General features: G+C 23.2%; 1 protein-coding gene across 1 annotated transcript; it reads right to left on the reverse strand.

Annotated features, from left to right (window-relative positions):
- Positions 1-6549: 6549 nt before the first annotated feature.
- LOC122498163 (ras-related protein M-Ras-like) lies at positions 6550-16585 on the reverse strand. Its single transcript, XM_043605775.1, has 4 exons — positions 16191-16585; positions 12168-12500; positions 11568-11884; positions 6550-7397 (listed from the first exon to the last, which is right to left on the reverse strand). The coding sequence occupies exons 2-4, from the start codon at positions 12355-12357 to the stop codon at positions 7308-7310; spliced, it is 597 nt and encodes a 198-aa protein (XP_043461710.1). The 5' UTR covers positions 12358-12500; positions 16191-16585; the 3' UTR covers positions 6550-7307.
- Between the last annotated feature and the right edge of the window lie 1230 nt (positions 16586-17815).

Genomic DNA, 17815 nt, shown 5'->3' on the forward strand with positions numbered 1-17815 from the left:
GCAGGAATTCAATTATTTTCAAAAATAACAAAATTTTTAGAAAAAATTCAATTATTTTCAAAAATAACAAAATTTTTGGCAGGAATTCAATTATTTTCAAAAATAACAAAATTTTTAGCAGGAATTCAATTATTTTCAAAAATTGTCATAAGCTTCTTCGCAAAAATTCAATTATTTTTAAAACTTTTAATAAAGTTCTTGACAAAAATTCAATTACTTTCATAAAAAACATAATTCTTAGTAAGAATTAAATTATTTAAAAATTGTTTTACAAAATTCTTCGAAGATATTCAATTATCATTATAAATTTCAAAATTGTTCGCAGAAATTCAATAATTTTCAAAAATAACAATTTTTTAAATATGATTCAATTATTTTCAAAAATAACAAAATATTTAGAAGAAATTCAATAATTTTCAACAATTTTCATAAAATTCTTCGCAATATTAAAAGCATCATAGTATGAATTTTTTATAAATAATTGAATTTTGAAAAAGGTTGCAAATTAAAATTTTTGGAAAATTTTAATTTTTTATAGCTTTGAACTATAACAATGCTGTAGATGTAATTTTTTTTTTTTTGCAAAAGTTTAATTGAATTTTTTTTTAAATTTCAATTTTTTATTTTGTACAATATTTTTAATTAAAGAATTTCCGAATAATCGACTTGCAAATTGACTCGAATCGTTTTGAAAATTCTCAAAAAGGTAACTTTTTCGAAAATTATTAAAAATAATTGATTTAGAAAAGAATAAATTTTAGTTAAAAATTGCAGAAAATAATAAATTAAATTGAAATGATGAAAATAATTTTGAAGAAGTTGCAGTAACAATATTTTTATAATATTAAAATGAATATTAAATAATGATTTTATCACTCGTTCATCTTTAATTATTATAAAACATGAAGACATCGATTATTCCGAGTCGAAGACTCGGAGATATAAGTAAGTGTTTTATAATATATATATAAGTGTTTTATAGTTATGAAAAAATATTATTTATTGTTTTAAATAAAAATTTTCTCTTATTTGACTCAGACTGGTTATAAATTTTTTTTTTTTTCATTTTTTTTTGTCCGTAAAAAGAGGAAAAACACAAGATGATTCATTCGGCTTTTCTTAAAGACTTTATGAAGAAATTTTCTGATATTCCAAATGAAAAGTATTTTCTTTTTAGTATTAAAAAAATTGATGGAATATTTCATTACGTGCCATTATTTTCAAAAACTGAAATTATACTAATTTACGAAAAAAAATTGTAAAATATAAACGGAATTTTTTTTCAAATGAGATTATAAATTACAACATAAAAAAATCACAACTAGAACACTCACGATTCTGTTATCCATTAACTATCCGTATCACAATTTCATAAAACATATTGACTGTATCATATATATATTTATATAATTTTAAAAGCCTCCTTCTATACTAACTTATTTTTTTTTTGTATTCGTTTATAATTCTTCGTTCGAGTTAATTAATAATTGTCGATTTCGAAATGAAACATTTTCTATAAAAAATAAAATTCGATTTTTTATTGTTTACAATTACGTCGTTCAATTTTTTTTTTCAATTTCATCCAGAATTCACTCGATTATTATTAGCATTTTTGTAATATTTCATGGACGGCGATATAAAAACTTGACATTATAACAAATACCATGGTATTTTTGTATCGCTGGACAATAGATATTTTTGGTTTAAAACAAGTCCTGAGTTTTCTAGGGGAAGATGGTTATTTATAATGTCACAATATTTCTGGACATGAAACGTAAATTTTAAATTGCCGGTAACAAATATTTCCTTTGTATATATAATAAAGGATATTTTACGAATATTTAAAAAAAATGTTAAAATAATATTTCAGTGAGCTTCAATGATAGCACTTATCTTTTTAGTGCAGGCACCATTTTTGAATTTTTCATTTGTGCTAATATTTTGATGTCGAATGGAAATTAAAAATTTGAGAAATCCAGATTCTATTCTTGTTAATATAAAACACGGCAATTATTGTTAATCGTAAAATTAATTAATTACATGATTTTATATCTTTATTAGCGTATTATTTAATCTATGAAATAGTTCTTACAGAGTTTCTACAAATTTCTTCTTGCAAAATTTTGTGATTTCTATATAGGCGATAAATGAACTTTTTTTGAAGAATTTTCATACCCTTCAAAATCTATATAATCTGATTAGAATTTTTATAAGATTTCCATGATTCCATGAACCAAAATAAAATTCCATAACAATTCCAGGATTTCCATTTTTTTTCATGAATTGTAGAAACCCTGCCTTTAGAAACTTTGAAGAAAAACTTTTACTTTTTTTTACTCTGTAAAAAAAAATTACAGGATTAGTCATGTAAAAATTAGTCACGTGCGTTTTAAGAATTAGTATTCAAATAATATTGTGTCTATAACGGAATATTATTGTCTTTGTGGTATAAGTAATTAGTATGACTTCTTGTTACATCTTGAGTTTAAAATATTCCCAATAAATATTTTTTTCTTACTTGTTACGTCCTTTATTATTTCCTTTTTAATTACCAAATATATGTTCTGTTTAAATTCTATATTCAGAATTTTTTATTCAAATCTTCAGAAAATTAGTTTTATTTCTTTTTATTTTAAAAATATTAATAATATCAAAATTTTCTCAAAACTTTTCAGTTATATTTAAACATAAACAAAAAGGGGAAAAAATGAATATTTAGAAATTAAAGAGGTAAGGCTTTTTATTTTTTGATATCTAGAAAAAAAGGGTAAAAAAATTGAAAACAAAAACAGACTTCGCACTAGATAATTAATTTTAAAAAAGTAGCAAAAAGTATCTTTCATACTAAAAAAAAGTATTAAAAAAGTAGATATCGAAAAATTAAACTTGAGGACCAAAAAAACTCGTTTTAGACTCTTCACAAAACTGACAAAAATTCCATTCTTTATTTTATTTTCCTGACTTTTTCCTAAAAAAAGGAAATTTTTTTTCATAAAAAATATTTACTTCTTTCTTATCCTGCTACTAAATTTAATTCCTGCAAAAAATTTTATTATTTATCAAAGAATTTAAATATTTATAAAAATAATTTAATTCTTGCGAAGAATTTTATAAAATTTTTTAAATAATTCATTTCTTTCGAATAATTTAATGCAAATTATAATTTAAATAATTGAATTCCTAAAAAACTTTTATTATTCATGAAAAGAATTGATTTCATACGAAGATTTTTAGAACAAATTTTTTAAATAATAATTGAATTCTGTTTGGAAATTTTATGAAAATAGTAGATATTGAAAATCATTGAATTGGAAAAAGTTTTTAAAAATAATTAAATTTTACAAAGACATCTATAAAAAATTTTGACAATAATATTGAATGTCTAATGTCTATGTGGTATTTTATTAAATTGTTTTTTGAAAATAATTGAATTCCTAAAAAGCATTTTATTATTTATGAAAATAATTGAATTCTTTGGAACGATTTTATTAGAATTTTAAAAAAAGAAATTAATTTCTAAGAAGAAATTCATTATTTTTAAAAATAATTAAATTCTTGTGATGAATATTGTTATTTATGAAAATAATTGAATTTTGCAGAGAATTTTTTGTTAAAATCTAAAAGAATAATTGAAGTATTTCAAAAAAATTTAATTAAAATTGTATTTAAATTAATTGATTTCTTTCGAACAATGTTATTAAAATATTTAAAAATAATTGAATTCCTGTAAAAAATTCTAATATTTTTGTAAATAATTGAATTCTTCCCAAGAATTTTAAAAAAACATTTTTTAAATGATTGATTTTTTTGAGGATTTAAAATCAAATTTTTAAGAATAATTAATTACATTTTTGAGCAATTTGCTGTAAAATTGTGTTAAAAATAATTGAAATCCTGCGATGAATTTTATTATTTATGAAAATAATTGAATTCTTCCAAAGAATTTTAAAAAACCATTTTTTTAAATGATTGGTTTTTTTGAGGAATTGAAATCAAATTTTTAAGAATAATTAATTACATTTTTGAGCAATTTGCTGTAAAATTGTGTTAAAAATAATTGCAATCCTGCGATGAATTTTATTATTTATGAAAATAATTGAATTCTTCCAAAGAATTTTAAAAAACCATTTTTTTAAATGATTGATTTTTTTGAGGAATTGAAATCAAATTTTTAAGAATAATTACATATTTTGAGCAATTCTTGAAAAATTTTATTGAAAATAATTGAATTTCTAAAAAGTATTTTATTATTTATGAAAATAATTGAATTCTTTCAAACGATTTTATTAGAATAGTTTTAAATAATTGAATTTCTAAGAAGAAATTTATTACTTTTAAATATAATTGAATTCTTGTGACGAATATTATTAAATATATAAAAATAATTGAATTTTGCAAAGAATTTTATTAAAATCTAAAAGAAAAATTGAATTAATTCAAAAAAATTAAATTAAAATTGTATTAAAAATAATTGAAATTCTGCTATTAATTTTATTATTTATGAAAATAATTGAATTATTACGAAAAATTTTTATTAAAACGTTTAAAAAAAATTGAATTTCAGTGAAAAATTTTGTTATTTTTGAAAATATAATTGAATTCTTCATAAAAATTTTACAAACATTGTTTTAAATAATTAATGTTTTCGAAATATAATAAATATTATGAAAATTTATTTTAAATAATTGAATTTTTCTGGAAAACTTTATTTATGAAAATAATTGAATTTTTCGATTAATTAATTTAAAATATTAAAAATAATTGAAATTCTTCGATGAGTTTTATTAATTATGAAAATAATTGAATTCTTGAAATTTTGAATGAATTTTATCAATTTGATTAAATAATTGAATTCTGTTGCAAAATTTTATATGAAAATACTAGATATTGAAAATAATTGAATTTTGAATATTCTTTGAAAATAATTGAATCGTTTTAAAGAATTTGAGCCTATAATTTTTTACAAGATTTTTGATTTTTAGTATTAGCCAATTTAAAGTAGTGAAAATTCGCAAAAAAAAGAACAAAAATAGTAGCTTTTAGTGGCTGAAAAGAAAAAAAAAGTACCAAAATAGTAACATAACGTAAAAAAAGTATGTAGTAAATAGTAGATTTTAGTAAATGAGTGCGAAGCCTGCAAAAATAATCAACAAATTCTAAAAGAAAAAACATAGTTTGAAAACTGGGATAAAAAATCCATGGTATGTAGCCCAGTTAGAGAGTCTAGGGTTTTATATGATAAAAGGGATCATCATCATTTCAATATTCAATCCAATGGTTTCTCCCGAATTATAATCTCGCATATATACTATTGACTCGAAATGTATATTATGATGAGGAGATAATTTTTTCCATTCACATAAAATTTCTTTTCTTTTCTCTCTCTCTCTCTCTCTCTCTCTCTCTCTCTCTCTCGAAAAAATCACAGAAATTACACTTTAAAATATGAGACCACTGACACACATTAAAATTCGTTTACGTTTGCACAATTATTATACAATACTTTGTTATATATTTTATACGAATATATATGTTTTTTCTTATCTAATATAGGCCATGGTATCGATTCCTTATATCGTTAGACGGATACTTATTATAAATTAAACTATTTTATTAGTGTCAAAAATATAATAAATAATGCAATTAATTAGCTTCAAATTAAAAATTAAACAAATATATTACAATGAATTCAAAAATAAAAAAAAAATAAAAAAAAAAATTTTCCTAAAAAATCTCATTATTTAAAAGTGCAAATTATAAATTACCACTAAAAAGAAGTTTTTTGTTTCATTTGCAAAAAAAAAAAATTAATTTTATTTTAAAATTTCGTTAAAAGGAAACTAAACATACCGAATAAATTTCTTGAAAACTAATATTTTTAAAGTATTTATTTAATTCTAAGGAAAAAAAATACCGAGGTAGATTTTTAAACAAAAATATGTTTCATTTTTTAATACCATTATTTTAAAAAAATGAGTAATAATGATAGTAACGTAATTAAACAATATTAAGAACAGTGACTTATAAAAATAGGAAACATTAAAAGTACATTTGTATATATTATATATATTATAACTTCTTAACAAGAACAACAAGAAAATATTGTGCCTTTGATGCCATTATTTCAAAAAGCATTTACATAAAAATATTTTTTAAAAATGTATTACGTCTTAAAAATTTTTTTTTTAAAAAAATATTTCTTGTCACAAAAATATGGATATTTTTTTTTTACTGAAAATATATTCGGTTTGAACATTTTTTGAAAAATGTTTGTGTTAACAAAATTTCATTTCTTGAAGAAAATTAAAGTTATTTTTGGTTATATTGTACGATTCCTTCACAATTAGATAGTAAACTAAATAGTGTATGTTATGTAAACTAAATAGAATGTAGAAGTGAATTAAATAGTGAATACTATAAAAAAAAGGAATGAAATGAAGAATATGTCACTAATAATGAATGTACTAAGTGATTAGTGATTAATGCTTAAGAAAGAATAAATTAATAATAAAGAAGGAATAATGAGTAAAAAGAAATACGACACTAGAATTAAATATTAAAAATTTAAAAATAATAACAATAAGGACTAAAAGAAGCGTGCAAAGTAAAATTAGAAAACACGATACAGTAAAACTTATTGGCAGCTAAAATGAGCTAAACTTGTTTTACAAAATTATTATAGTCATTTCATGACAAAGTTCAAAAGTCGAAGAGTGAGAGAACCCTTCTAGTGTTATACGATTTATTATTATAAATCAATTTAAAAATGATCAATTCCGTTTACGTCGATGGTAGAAAATTGATGTCTCTTCACATATTTATGAGTAGACGCCGTCTCGTATTTTTTTAGCATCAAAAAGATTTATGAATACAGTCGGCTTTTTTTGTTAAAAATGGATCTCCTCCCAATTCTATACAAGGAATATAAATCTACAGCGGCGTCAGTGAAAAATCTAACTCAATTCTACAATGTGACTCATCGATTCATTAAATTATTATTGTTATCTTTTTCTTTGTCTTTTTTTTCGTTCATGTCGTTTTTAAATTTCGTTTATTCCTTCTTCTTTTTTTTCGTTTAGCACAAGAATAAATGGCAGGAGTGCACTTTTTCGGACATTTTTTAATGCGGATAGTGTCGCGAGAAAAGATGCTGCTTGGTCATTTCATAAGATTGGTTTTATAGTGAAAGTCATTGGAATGAGGAAAATACTAATTAATTAATTTAGCTCGCATCGGGAATTGAATGTGTAAAAGAATTTTTGTAATTCGCTTCTTTTTCTTGCGACTCTATGTTGGATGTACGTGACTTATAAAATATTACACTTCCCTGAACGCCTTCGTTTTCGACGGTTTTTCTCAAGCTCCGCTGGTGGTTGGTTCCTAATGATGCGTACCACCTGTAAACATATTTTAAATTATTACACAATTACAAACATTTATTAGCTGGTAAAATGAATATTTATTTAATGCAGGCTACACAGTGCCCCTAAATGGTATTTAAGGGGAAATAGGGGACTGAAAATTAAAAAATAGGGGACTTTTAGGGGACCATAAAAATTGGTTAAATAAAGATAAAAATATAATTTATTTATGGAGGGTTGCCACAAAAATTTAACTTTATTTTTCCCTCACTTTTCCCTGATTTCCAAACAAAACTTTGACTTATATTTTTCCCTGACCCTAAAGAATATTCTAATTCACTTTAAAAATTATTAGATGCTCAAAAAAAAGTTCTATTAAATTTATTTACAAATTTCTTCATAAGCAAAATTATTCGAAAACATCAATAGTTTTATTTAAAATAAATATTTAATCATTTTTTTTTCATTGGGATTAACATGTTCAAAAATTTCAAATTCAAACCTTTTCAAATTGAACAACTCATAAGAATATTTTTATTATATAAAACATAAAGATGACCGACTGACAAAATCATTATTTTATTATTACAAGAATATTGTTACTATGTAATTTCTTCAAAATTATTGGTATCATTTCAATTCAAATAACATTTTCTAAAATTTTTAACTAAAATTCTACTTTAAATCAATAACATCAATTATTATTCAATTAAACTTTTTCAAAAAAAGTAATTCTACAGAATTGTTAGTTAAAAGTACGAAAAATAATAATTTATTTCTACGAGAAATCAATTATTTAACTACAAAAATAAATAATATTGAATGATTCTTAAAATTTAATTTTACGAAGAATTGTATTAACAACTTTTGAAAATATTTAATTTCTTTTAAGGAATTTAATTAAAATTTTAATGAAATTTATTATATTAAAGAATTTTATAACAATTTTTGAAAATAATTGAAAACTTTTTGAAGAATTTTATTAAATTTTTTAAAAATAATTGAATTCCGGAGAAGAATTTAAATAATAATTTTTGAAAACAATTGAATTCATGAGAACAATTTTATTAAAATTTTTGAAAAAAATTGACTTCTTGAGAAGAATTTTTAAAAAAATTTTGACAATAATTTAATTCTTGAGAAGAATTTTCCAATCTATTTATAAAGATAATTTAATTCTTGACGAGAATTTTTTTAAAATTTTGAAAATAATTTAATTGCTGCAAAGTATTTTATTACTTTTCAAAAGAATTGAATTCTTGTGATGAATTTTGATATTTATCAAAATAATTGAATTTTGGAAAAGAATTTATTAAAATTCCTTAGAATAATTGATTTTATGAGAAGAATTTATGCGATTTTGTTGATTATTAAGCTAATTGAATTCTTTTGCAAAATTACTTAAAATTTTTTGAAAATAATTGATTTTCTGCGATGAATCAAATGTTATTTATGAAAATATTTGAATTATTGCAAGAATTTTCTTGTTTTATTGAATAATTGAATGTTTCTTAAAATTGAATTCTTTATTTCTTTCCTCAAGTTTTAATAAAATTTTTAATAATAATTGCATTTTTCAAGGAATTTATTTAAAATTGTATTAAAAATATTTGAAATTCTGCGATGAAAATAATTGAATTTTCGTAAATGAAATTTTATTATTTATGAAAATAATTGAATCTTTTCGTAGAATTGTATCAACAAGTTTTTTCTATAATTAAATATGTTGATAAATTTTATGAAAATAGTAAATATTTAAAAACATTGAATTGCGAAAAACCTTAAAAAATAATTGAAATGATGCAAAGAATTTTATTTAAATTTTTGAAAATAATTGAATTTTAGGCGAAAAATTTTGCTATTTATAAAAATAATTGAATTCTTGACGAGATATTCATTAAAATTTATAAAAATAATTAAATTCGTGCAAAGTATTTTATTAATTTTTGTTTAAATAATTGAAATTTTGCCAAGAGTTTAATTAAAATTTTTGACAATAATTGAATTCTTGAGAAGAATTTTGATATTTATCAAAATAATTGAATTTTGAAAAATAATTTTATTAAAATTCCTCAGAATAATTGATTTTATGGGATGAATTTGTGCGATTTTGTTGTTTAACAAAATAATTGAATTCTTTTGCAAAACTATTAAAAATTTTTTGAAAATAATTGATTTTCTGCGACGAATTAAATGTTATTTATAAAACTATTTGAATTATTGCAACGAATTTTCTTGTTTTATTGAATAATTGAATGTTTCTTAAAATTGAATTCTTTCCTCAAGTTTTAATAAAATTTTTAATAATAATTGCATTTTTCAAAGAATTTATTTAAAATTGTATTAAAAATATTTAAAATTCTGCGATGATTCAATTAAAAATAATTGAATTCGTAAATGAAATTTTATTATTTATGAAAATAATTGAATCTTTTCGTAGAATTGTAATCAACAAGTTTTTTCTATAATTAAAGCTGTTGATAAATTTTATGAAAATAGTAAATATTTAAAAACATTGAATTGCGAAAAACTTTTAAAAATAATTGAAACATTGCAAAGAATTTTATTTAAATTTTTGAAAATAATTGAATTTTTGGCGAAAAATTTGGCTATTTATAAAGATAATTGAATTCTTGACGAGATATTCATTAAAATTTATAAAAATAATTGAATTTGTGCAAAGTATTTTATTAAATTTTGTTTAAATAATTAAAATTTTGCCAAGAGTTTAATTAAAATTTTTGATAATAATTGAATTCTTGAGAAGAATTTTGATATTTATCAAAATAATTGCATTTTGGAAAAGAATTTTATTAAAATTCCTTAGAATAATTGATTTTATGATAAGAATTTATGCGATTTTGTTGTTCATCAAGATAATTGAATTCTTTTGCAAAATTATTTAAAAATTTTTGAAAATAATTGAATTTTTGGCGAAAAATTTTGCTATTTATAAAAATAATTGAATTTCTTCGAAGAATTTTATTACTTTTGAAAATAATTAAATTCTTATGATGAATATTGTAACTTATGAAAATAATTGAATTTTGCAAAGAATTTTATTAAAATTCCTAAAAATTATTGAATTTCTGTGAAGATTTTTGTTATTTATCAAGATAATTGCATTAAAACTTTTGTAATAATTAAATAGTATTAAAAAATTCATTCTTGTCTGAAATATAAAAATTTTTTAAAGGTTTTCTTTAAGACTTGACTTCTCACTTCACCAAAATACTAATCTTACAAATTTTATATAAATTTCAAGATTTGAAACTTTCAAAACAAAAGTTTCCAATTGAAACTTTCAACGGCACTTTGCTAAATTTGGTGTGAATTCATCATTAAAAGATAAAAGAAAAAAATAGGGGGAATTTTCAAAATAGGATACGTTTAGGGCCCAAAATTAAAAAAAGGGGACTTTTAGGGAAATAGGGGACAGACTGTGAAGCCTGTTTAATGTCAGTATTTTTTATGGTTTTAACATTTTTTACTCTATATGATAAAGAAAAAATACAAGTTGAACTTGTATAGTCTTTCAGTCTATTATAGTCTTTCAAAAATTCCTAGAAACAAGTTTTTTGAAAGGTGTCATAACTGAAAAATATTCTGCCAAAGTTTCAAATTGATCGGAGCAAATTTGTATAAGTTTTACGTTGACACTTTTTATTGAAAGTTGTTATTTTTTTAAGTCCGTCTATAACATAATATTTTATTTAAAAATACTTTTTTAATAATTATTAATTTTCAGAATAATAAATTAGTCGATTATTTTGGCTCTCAAGTAGTACGAAAATTTTTTAAAAATCCTCCTGTTGTTATCTTCAGAAATTGCTAAATTAACATTTAGCAGCTTCTGAAGATAACAACAGGAGGATTTTAAAAAATTTTCATTTTTTTTTATTCATATGACGATTGAGAATTAAAAGATTAATGTTTGCAGAAATAATATTGACATTATGTATGTCTATAAATATATGCAATCACAAACTGTAATGTACATATTGGAACAAGAAAACTAATTCCATCAAGATATTAAAGAAATGTGGCGACGTTATCAAGGCAGATAAGACGTAAATAGCATAGCCGACTACTGTTGAACAACTCCTACTTCTTTTCGCGGTTACCTTTATTGAAATTTAATGAAAAAAAAAATTTAATGAACTTTAAGAATTTATTAGTAATTAATAATAATTAATGATTTCTTACCTCGTGAAAAGCAACATCTACATTTAAGGGCGGATCTTTAGCAGAAGTTTCAATGTAAGGAATGCCCAGTCGATGAGCCAATTCCCTGCCTTGTTCCTCCGATACTTTTCTCAGATGGACTAAGTCTACCTTGTTAGCTACCAGCAGCATTGGATACACATCTCTGTCTTTGACTCTTAATATTTGTGTGTAAAAGTTGACAATATTCTCATAAGACTGTTTATCGGTGACTGAATAAACTAGTAAAAATCCGTCTCCTTTTCGCATGTACTGCTCCCGCATGGCACTAAACTCCTCCTGTCCTGCTGTATCCAGCACTGAAAGAAAATTTTTTTTAACAACATGAAATCTACTCCAGCACTCACATTACAATAATGTAATAATGGTAATGTCAAACAATAACTGGAACTTTGCATTTTCTTCAAGTTGTATACAATTTGAGGAGCTAAACCATCTGAGATGAACATTTTGAAAAAAGTGAAAGACAAAGAAGAAAACTTGGATGCATTCCAGTTTTGGATTACAAACTCTACATAAGCCTGGATTCGCTTTATGGAATAACATAAAAGAGTTTTATATAAAGTTACATAAGAAACTTACCATCGAGAATGCACCATTGTTTGTCAATCTCGGTGTGCTGAATATAACTGTCCTCGATGGTGGGATCATAGTCGGTAACAAATAATTTCTGGAAAAATTGTATTGTAAGAGCACTTTTTCCAACTCCTCCATCTCCGACTACGACGAGTTTAAAAGTCATAAGATTCTCATTGTTTGGAGGTCGTGTCATTCCGCCCCTTGATCTCCCACCCCCTCGCCCTCTGTTCTGCTTGTGTTTGCCTATTCTGCCAAATCTTCTTGAATCTTTTTACACTGTCCTGATTGTTGGCCAGTCTCTTTGATTGATACTCCTTCAATAATTGTTGAACTTACCTAAAAACAAATGCTTACTTTAGAATATTTTAATTTTTACAAATAATCAAAATTATATAATTTCTATATGTAACAGTTGTACAATTTCAAAGTTAAAAAAACTGTCATTCAAATTTACATGAAAAATTTTGCTGAAAACCCTAATTTTAAAATAAACATCATACACAAGATGAAAGTACATTTACTATAAGTTTATGGATTATTAGAATTCAAATAGAGTAAGAATTCCTGATTCGTTGGTCGGCCATATTGGATCCGCCATTTTGAATATTAAAATTCTGAACTCAGATTTGTTTTCAGCGACGTTTAAAGCCCTTAGAATGAACGCTTTTCTCATGATATTTTTGTTGCATTTGAAGTGGTTAAACTTTTCGATATCTTCATTCTACAAGATTCTATGACCCGAAATCGTTTTATTTTTCAAACTTTTCTGATTTTGTAGAGAAATTCCAGTTTAAAATGTGAAACTCTTAACATCTCACAACACTTCAACTCCCCTTAAATTTTCACGGAAATTGTCTCAAAAGAAAGGTTAACTTATTGTATTATCTTAACCTGAGACCTAGTAGTAAGTTTTGATGTTAAAATTCTTTTATAAAAAAAAATTCCTTCTAAGATACATTAATTTTGTAAAAATGTCATATAATTAGTAAAATAAGCTCAAGTTGAACTAAGAAAATAATATTTAAAATTTATGAAAACTTTTCTATTTTTAAAGTTTGAAGAAAAAAAGGCGTCTTAAAAAAGACATCTTATAGAAATCTAATGCGTTAAGAAAAAGACTTTCAGAACGTCTTTTGTCTGCAAAAAGTCCTTTAAACAAGTGTGTCCTCTGGGTTGTGTTTAAACACTAAAGTTACTATTTGGGAGTAATACTCTACAGGCTTTGCACTCATTATATTAATCGATAAAAAAAAAAAGAAGCAAAAAGTATTCAATTAAAAAAGTCTACAGAGTGTCTGCAAACTTTTCGCAGACCTCCAGGGGACTTTTTGTCTCACCAGAAAGTCTATAGTGGTCTGATAGAAAAACTCGTTTTAGTCGATTCAATGAGCAAAAAAGTAACTTATTTTATTTAGAATTAATTCAATTGCTTGAATTTTTAAAAATTATTTTCGGATAATTGAACCCCTTGATGCAAGAACCAGACATAGGCCATTGAAATTAAATGGGCTGCGTCTGGTTCTTGCATCAAGGGGTTCAATTCAACAATCATCAAAAAAGCTGTCATCAAAAAGGTTTAATTACAATTCTTTAAAAAGAAGATTTTTTCTGAATTTTTAAATAACATTATTTAAAACTTCAATAATGTTTGTTAACTAAATATTTAAATATACTTAAAATCCTTAAAATTATTATTTCTGTTGCCACAAAAATAATTAAACTTTCAAATACCAAATTTCAAATTTCAAACCTTTTTGAGATTTGATTATTTCTAAAAATTACTGCTGCAATACTTCCAAAATTCATTTACTTTTTAGAATTATTAAATAAAATTATTCAAAACTTTTATAGTTTTTTAGAAAAACACAATAAATTAATAATTTTTTAAAATAAATATTTAAATATTATTTTAAACTTACAGCAATTGAAGTTTTTAAAGATTTCAAGTTAAAAACCTTTCGAAATTATTAATTTCTAATTATAGAAATTAGAAATTCTTTAAAAATGCAATTATTTTTTAGTATTTTTAAATATTATTCAAAACCTTCAGAATTTTTTAGAAAAACAATAAATTAATCATTTTTTTTCAAAAAGAATATTTAAATATTTTTATGACGCCATACCTAAGAGTCTCATTTTTGTTGCAACTTTTTTTAAGATTAGATTTTTTCAATGTTTTAGATCAATTTTTATCAGAATTAAAAGCAGTCAACTACGCAAATTCAAATATTTAAATACAAAAATTAATTATTTGATAAAATCTTGATTATATAATAATTTTTATAAAAATTAAAACTGAACCTCAATAAAAAAAAATTTTTTTTAAATAAAAGAAAATTAAAAAAAATTTTTTTTATGATGCTAAGACAATTCAAAGGCAATTTTTAACCCTATTATTCTCAAAATTCATAAAAAAATGTTAACCCAGGTAAAAATGATTCGTACGAAATTCGTTCCGAAATCCTGCCAGATTCGTACAGAATTCCTATCGAATTCGTATGAAATTACTAGCGAAATTCGTGTGGCGTTTTGAAACGTTTTTTCGCACGAATATTCGTGCGAATAATACCCGGATTTTTTAAAATGGATTTTCAAGAAATATTTTCGTTCGGAAATCCGTATGGCAATTCGCTCGAATTTCGTACGAATTTCTTCAAAAATTTCGACGAAATTCCCATACGAAATTCGTACGAAATTCGAGCGAATTACGAACGAATGTAATTTGAAAACTTTTTATAAAATTCTGCTCGGAAATTCGTATGGAATTCCGCACGAAATGTAAGCCAAAAATTTCGACGAAATTTCCATACGAAATTCGTACGAAATTCAAGCGAAGAACGAACGAATGTATTTTGAAAATTTTTTTATAAAATTCTGCTCGGAAATTCGTACGGAATTCCGAACGAAATGTCAGTCAAAAATTCTTTCAAAAATTTTCAGCGAATTTTCCAAAATAAATTCGTACAAAATTCGAGCGAATTTTGAACGAATTTATTTTGGAAATGTGGCCGAAAATTTTTAAAGAAATTTTTGGCTATGACATTTCGTGTGGAATTCTATACGAATTTTTCAAACAGAATTTTATAAAAATTTTCTAAAATAAATTCGTTCGTAATTCGCTCGAATTTCGTACAAATTTCGTATGAAAATTTGGCCAAAAATTTTTGAAGAAATTTTTGGCTGACATTTCTTGCGGAATTCCATACGAATTACCGAGCAGAATTTTATAAAAAATTTTCAAAATAAATTCGTTTGTAATTCGATCGAATTTTGTACGAATTTCGCATGGAAATTTGACCGAAAATTTTTTAAGAAAGTGTCAAAAATTATTCCGTGCGAATTTCCATACGGATTTCCGAACGAAAATATTTCTTGAAAATCCATTTAAAAAAATCCGGGTATTATTCGGGTAAAAAAAATGATAATTTTTACAAGTTTTTCTTAAAAAAAAAAGAAAAAGAGAGAATATTTATGATTTTAGATGTTTTGGGGGATTTTATTAATTTAATGGAATAAAAAAGTGGAAAAGAGGGAAAAAAGGGGATTAGGTATAAAAGGGGATTATGATCCTTGACATTCTTTCAGTGTAAAAAATTATTTTAGTAAATAAATAGAAAAAAAATCTATTCTATTAATGTAAAGTAATCGATTTTATAAAAAAAGAAATTTTAATTAAATCCAAATTTTTTAAAATTACACAAATTCCATCTATTAAAAATTAAATAACAGTTTAGTAACAGTTCAATAACAGTACATCTACTGTCATCTAATATTAAAAATTATTTGCATAACATTAGATTGAAAACTAGAAAAAAAATCAAATAGCACTTAAATATGTAACATATGTATAAATAAAAACTAAGTAAAATGTTATAAACTAAATAAACTTGTTGAGATCACTGATTTTGGGAAACTCAGTAAAAACTCTGAAAACAAGGATAATCCCACAACAACTGTCAACTGTCACTTGCACCACCGACAACATCAACAATAACAAAAAATAATTTTAATATGTGTATATATTACCTCAGCGCAATAAATATCCACAGTTGAAAAATTGTTTATTTTTTCTATATTAAAAAGTTGAGGAGTTTCTTGTTGAGAATACACACGAAATAACACCCGAGTAATTATTAATAAAACGGAAAGAGAGAGTGTAATCTGATTATTTAAAGACCATCCGCAGCCGTATCATAATCAACCTTGATCACTGATGGGGCGTGCTTAGAGATGCAGTGTATAAATACTTTTTTTTTAGATTGAACGGGAGGGATGCTGCGTGAAATGGACGTTTCTCTCTTGAAGATCGAGGGTCGACAGGCAAATTTTCAAAAAGAAAAAGAGAATCAATTGCTTGACAGCTTCTCTGATTTACTTGCCTTACATGGTGTGCCACTCCTGTCTTGTGTGTTGCCAGTCGGCTGTTGCCGTTGCTCAGGGTTTTAATCATGATCCAAGTAACAAGGTCTCGCCAAAGTCGGGCTCAATTTTAACTCGGTTCGCGCACCATAAAAAAGCCGACCAATCATAGCGATTACCTGAAGCGACGACCATATTGAAGCGCTAAATTTTGAATCAAATACAGAAACAAATTTAAAGAACATAAAGAATAATAAATTAAAAGTAAAATAATTCTTTATTAAATATTAATATTTTTTATTAAATACTTATTATTAACTTGATACATAACATTCACATATATTTATTTATATATTTAAAAACATTACATTTATCTCTAATGCTGCAAGAACTGAAGGGACAATTTCTTTTCAATTTTCAGTGGATAAATGATGAGATAAATTTTGAGCCAGATTAACTAAGACAACCTTTTTTTATTTTGAATTTTTTTAGGAATTGTTAATAACAACATTCAATTTTAATATTAATTATTAACTATTATTGGGATTGCGAACATTACAGGGAATTGACCTTTTGCAAAATAAGGCATTAGTGGTAAATTAGTAGATAAATTAGATACTAAATAAACATTTTCCAAAAAGCGAATTATTAGTTATAATAATAATAATAATAATAATAATAATAATAATAAACATAAAAATAATAATTATTATTATTATTAATAATTCATTATTGACAATTATAATTTAATAATAATGTCATAATATTTATTATTATTATTTTTTCTATTCTTATTAGTAGAAAGCTTCAATTATTCGGTTTAAAGTTTCCACATTCATTTATCATTATGTATTAAATGCCCTATAAATAAATTGCATGTTTCTTTTTTATTTTTTCTGTATAATTTCACTACATCAGTTTCAAAAAAAATTCACGCTATTTAGTATTAGCGAATTTTTTTACACGTTTTTTAGCTTTCCTTTTAGAATTTTTCTCATATACTTTCCTATTCAAAATTCGCAATCTTATGTGCGTTCGTGTACGTACCAGACACAATAATACCTTTATATCTAATTTATCCAGTGAATGTTGCTTGGAATCTTGAAAATCAAATTACTATTTATTGCAATATTTATTATTATTATTAATAACTTTATATTTATTAATATTAATACTAATTAAAAATAATAATTATTATTAAAAATAAAATAACATTCATAATAATTTATTAATATTAATTACCATTTATTGTAATATTTATTATTATTATTATCAATAATTTTATACGTATT

This window comes from Leptopilina heterotoma, unplaced genomic scaffold (genome assembly GCF_015476425.1).
Source record: "Leptopilina heterotoma isolate Lh14 unplaced genomic scaffold, ASM1547642v1 Lhet_142, whole genome shotgun sequence".
Lineage (NCBI taxonomy): Eukaryota > Metazoa > Arthropoda > Insecta > Hymenoptera > Figitidae > Leptopilina > Leptopilina heterotoma.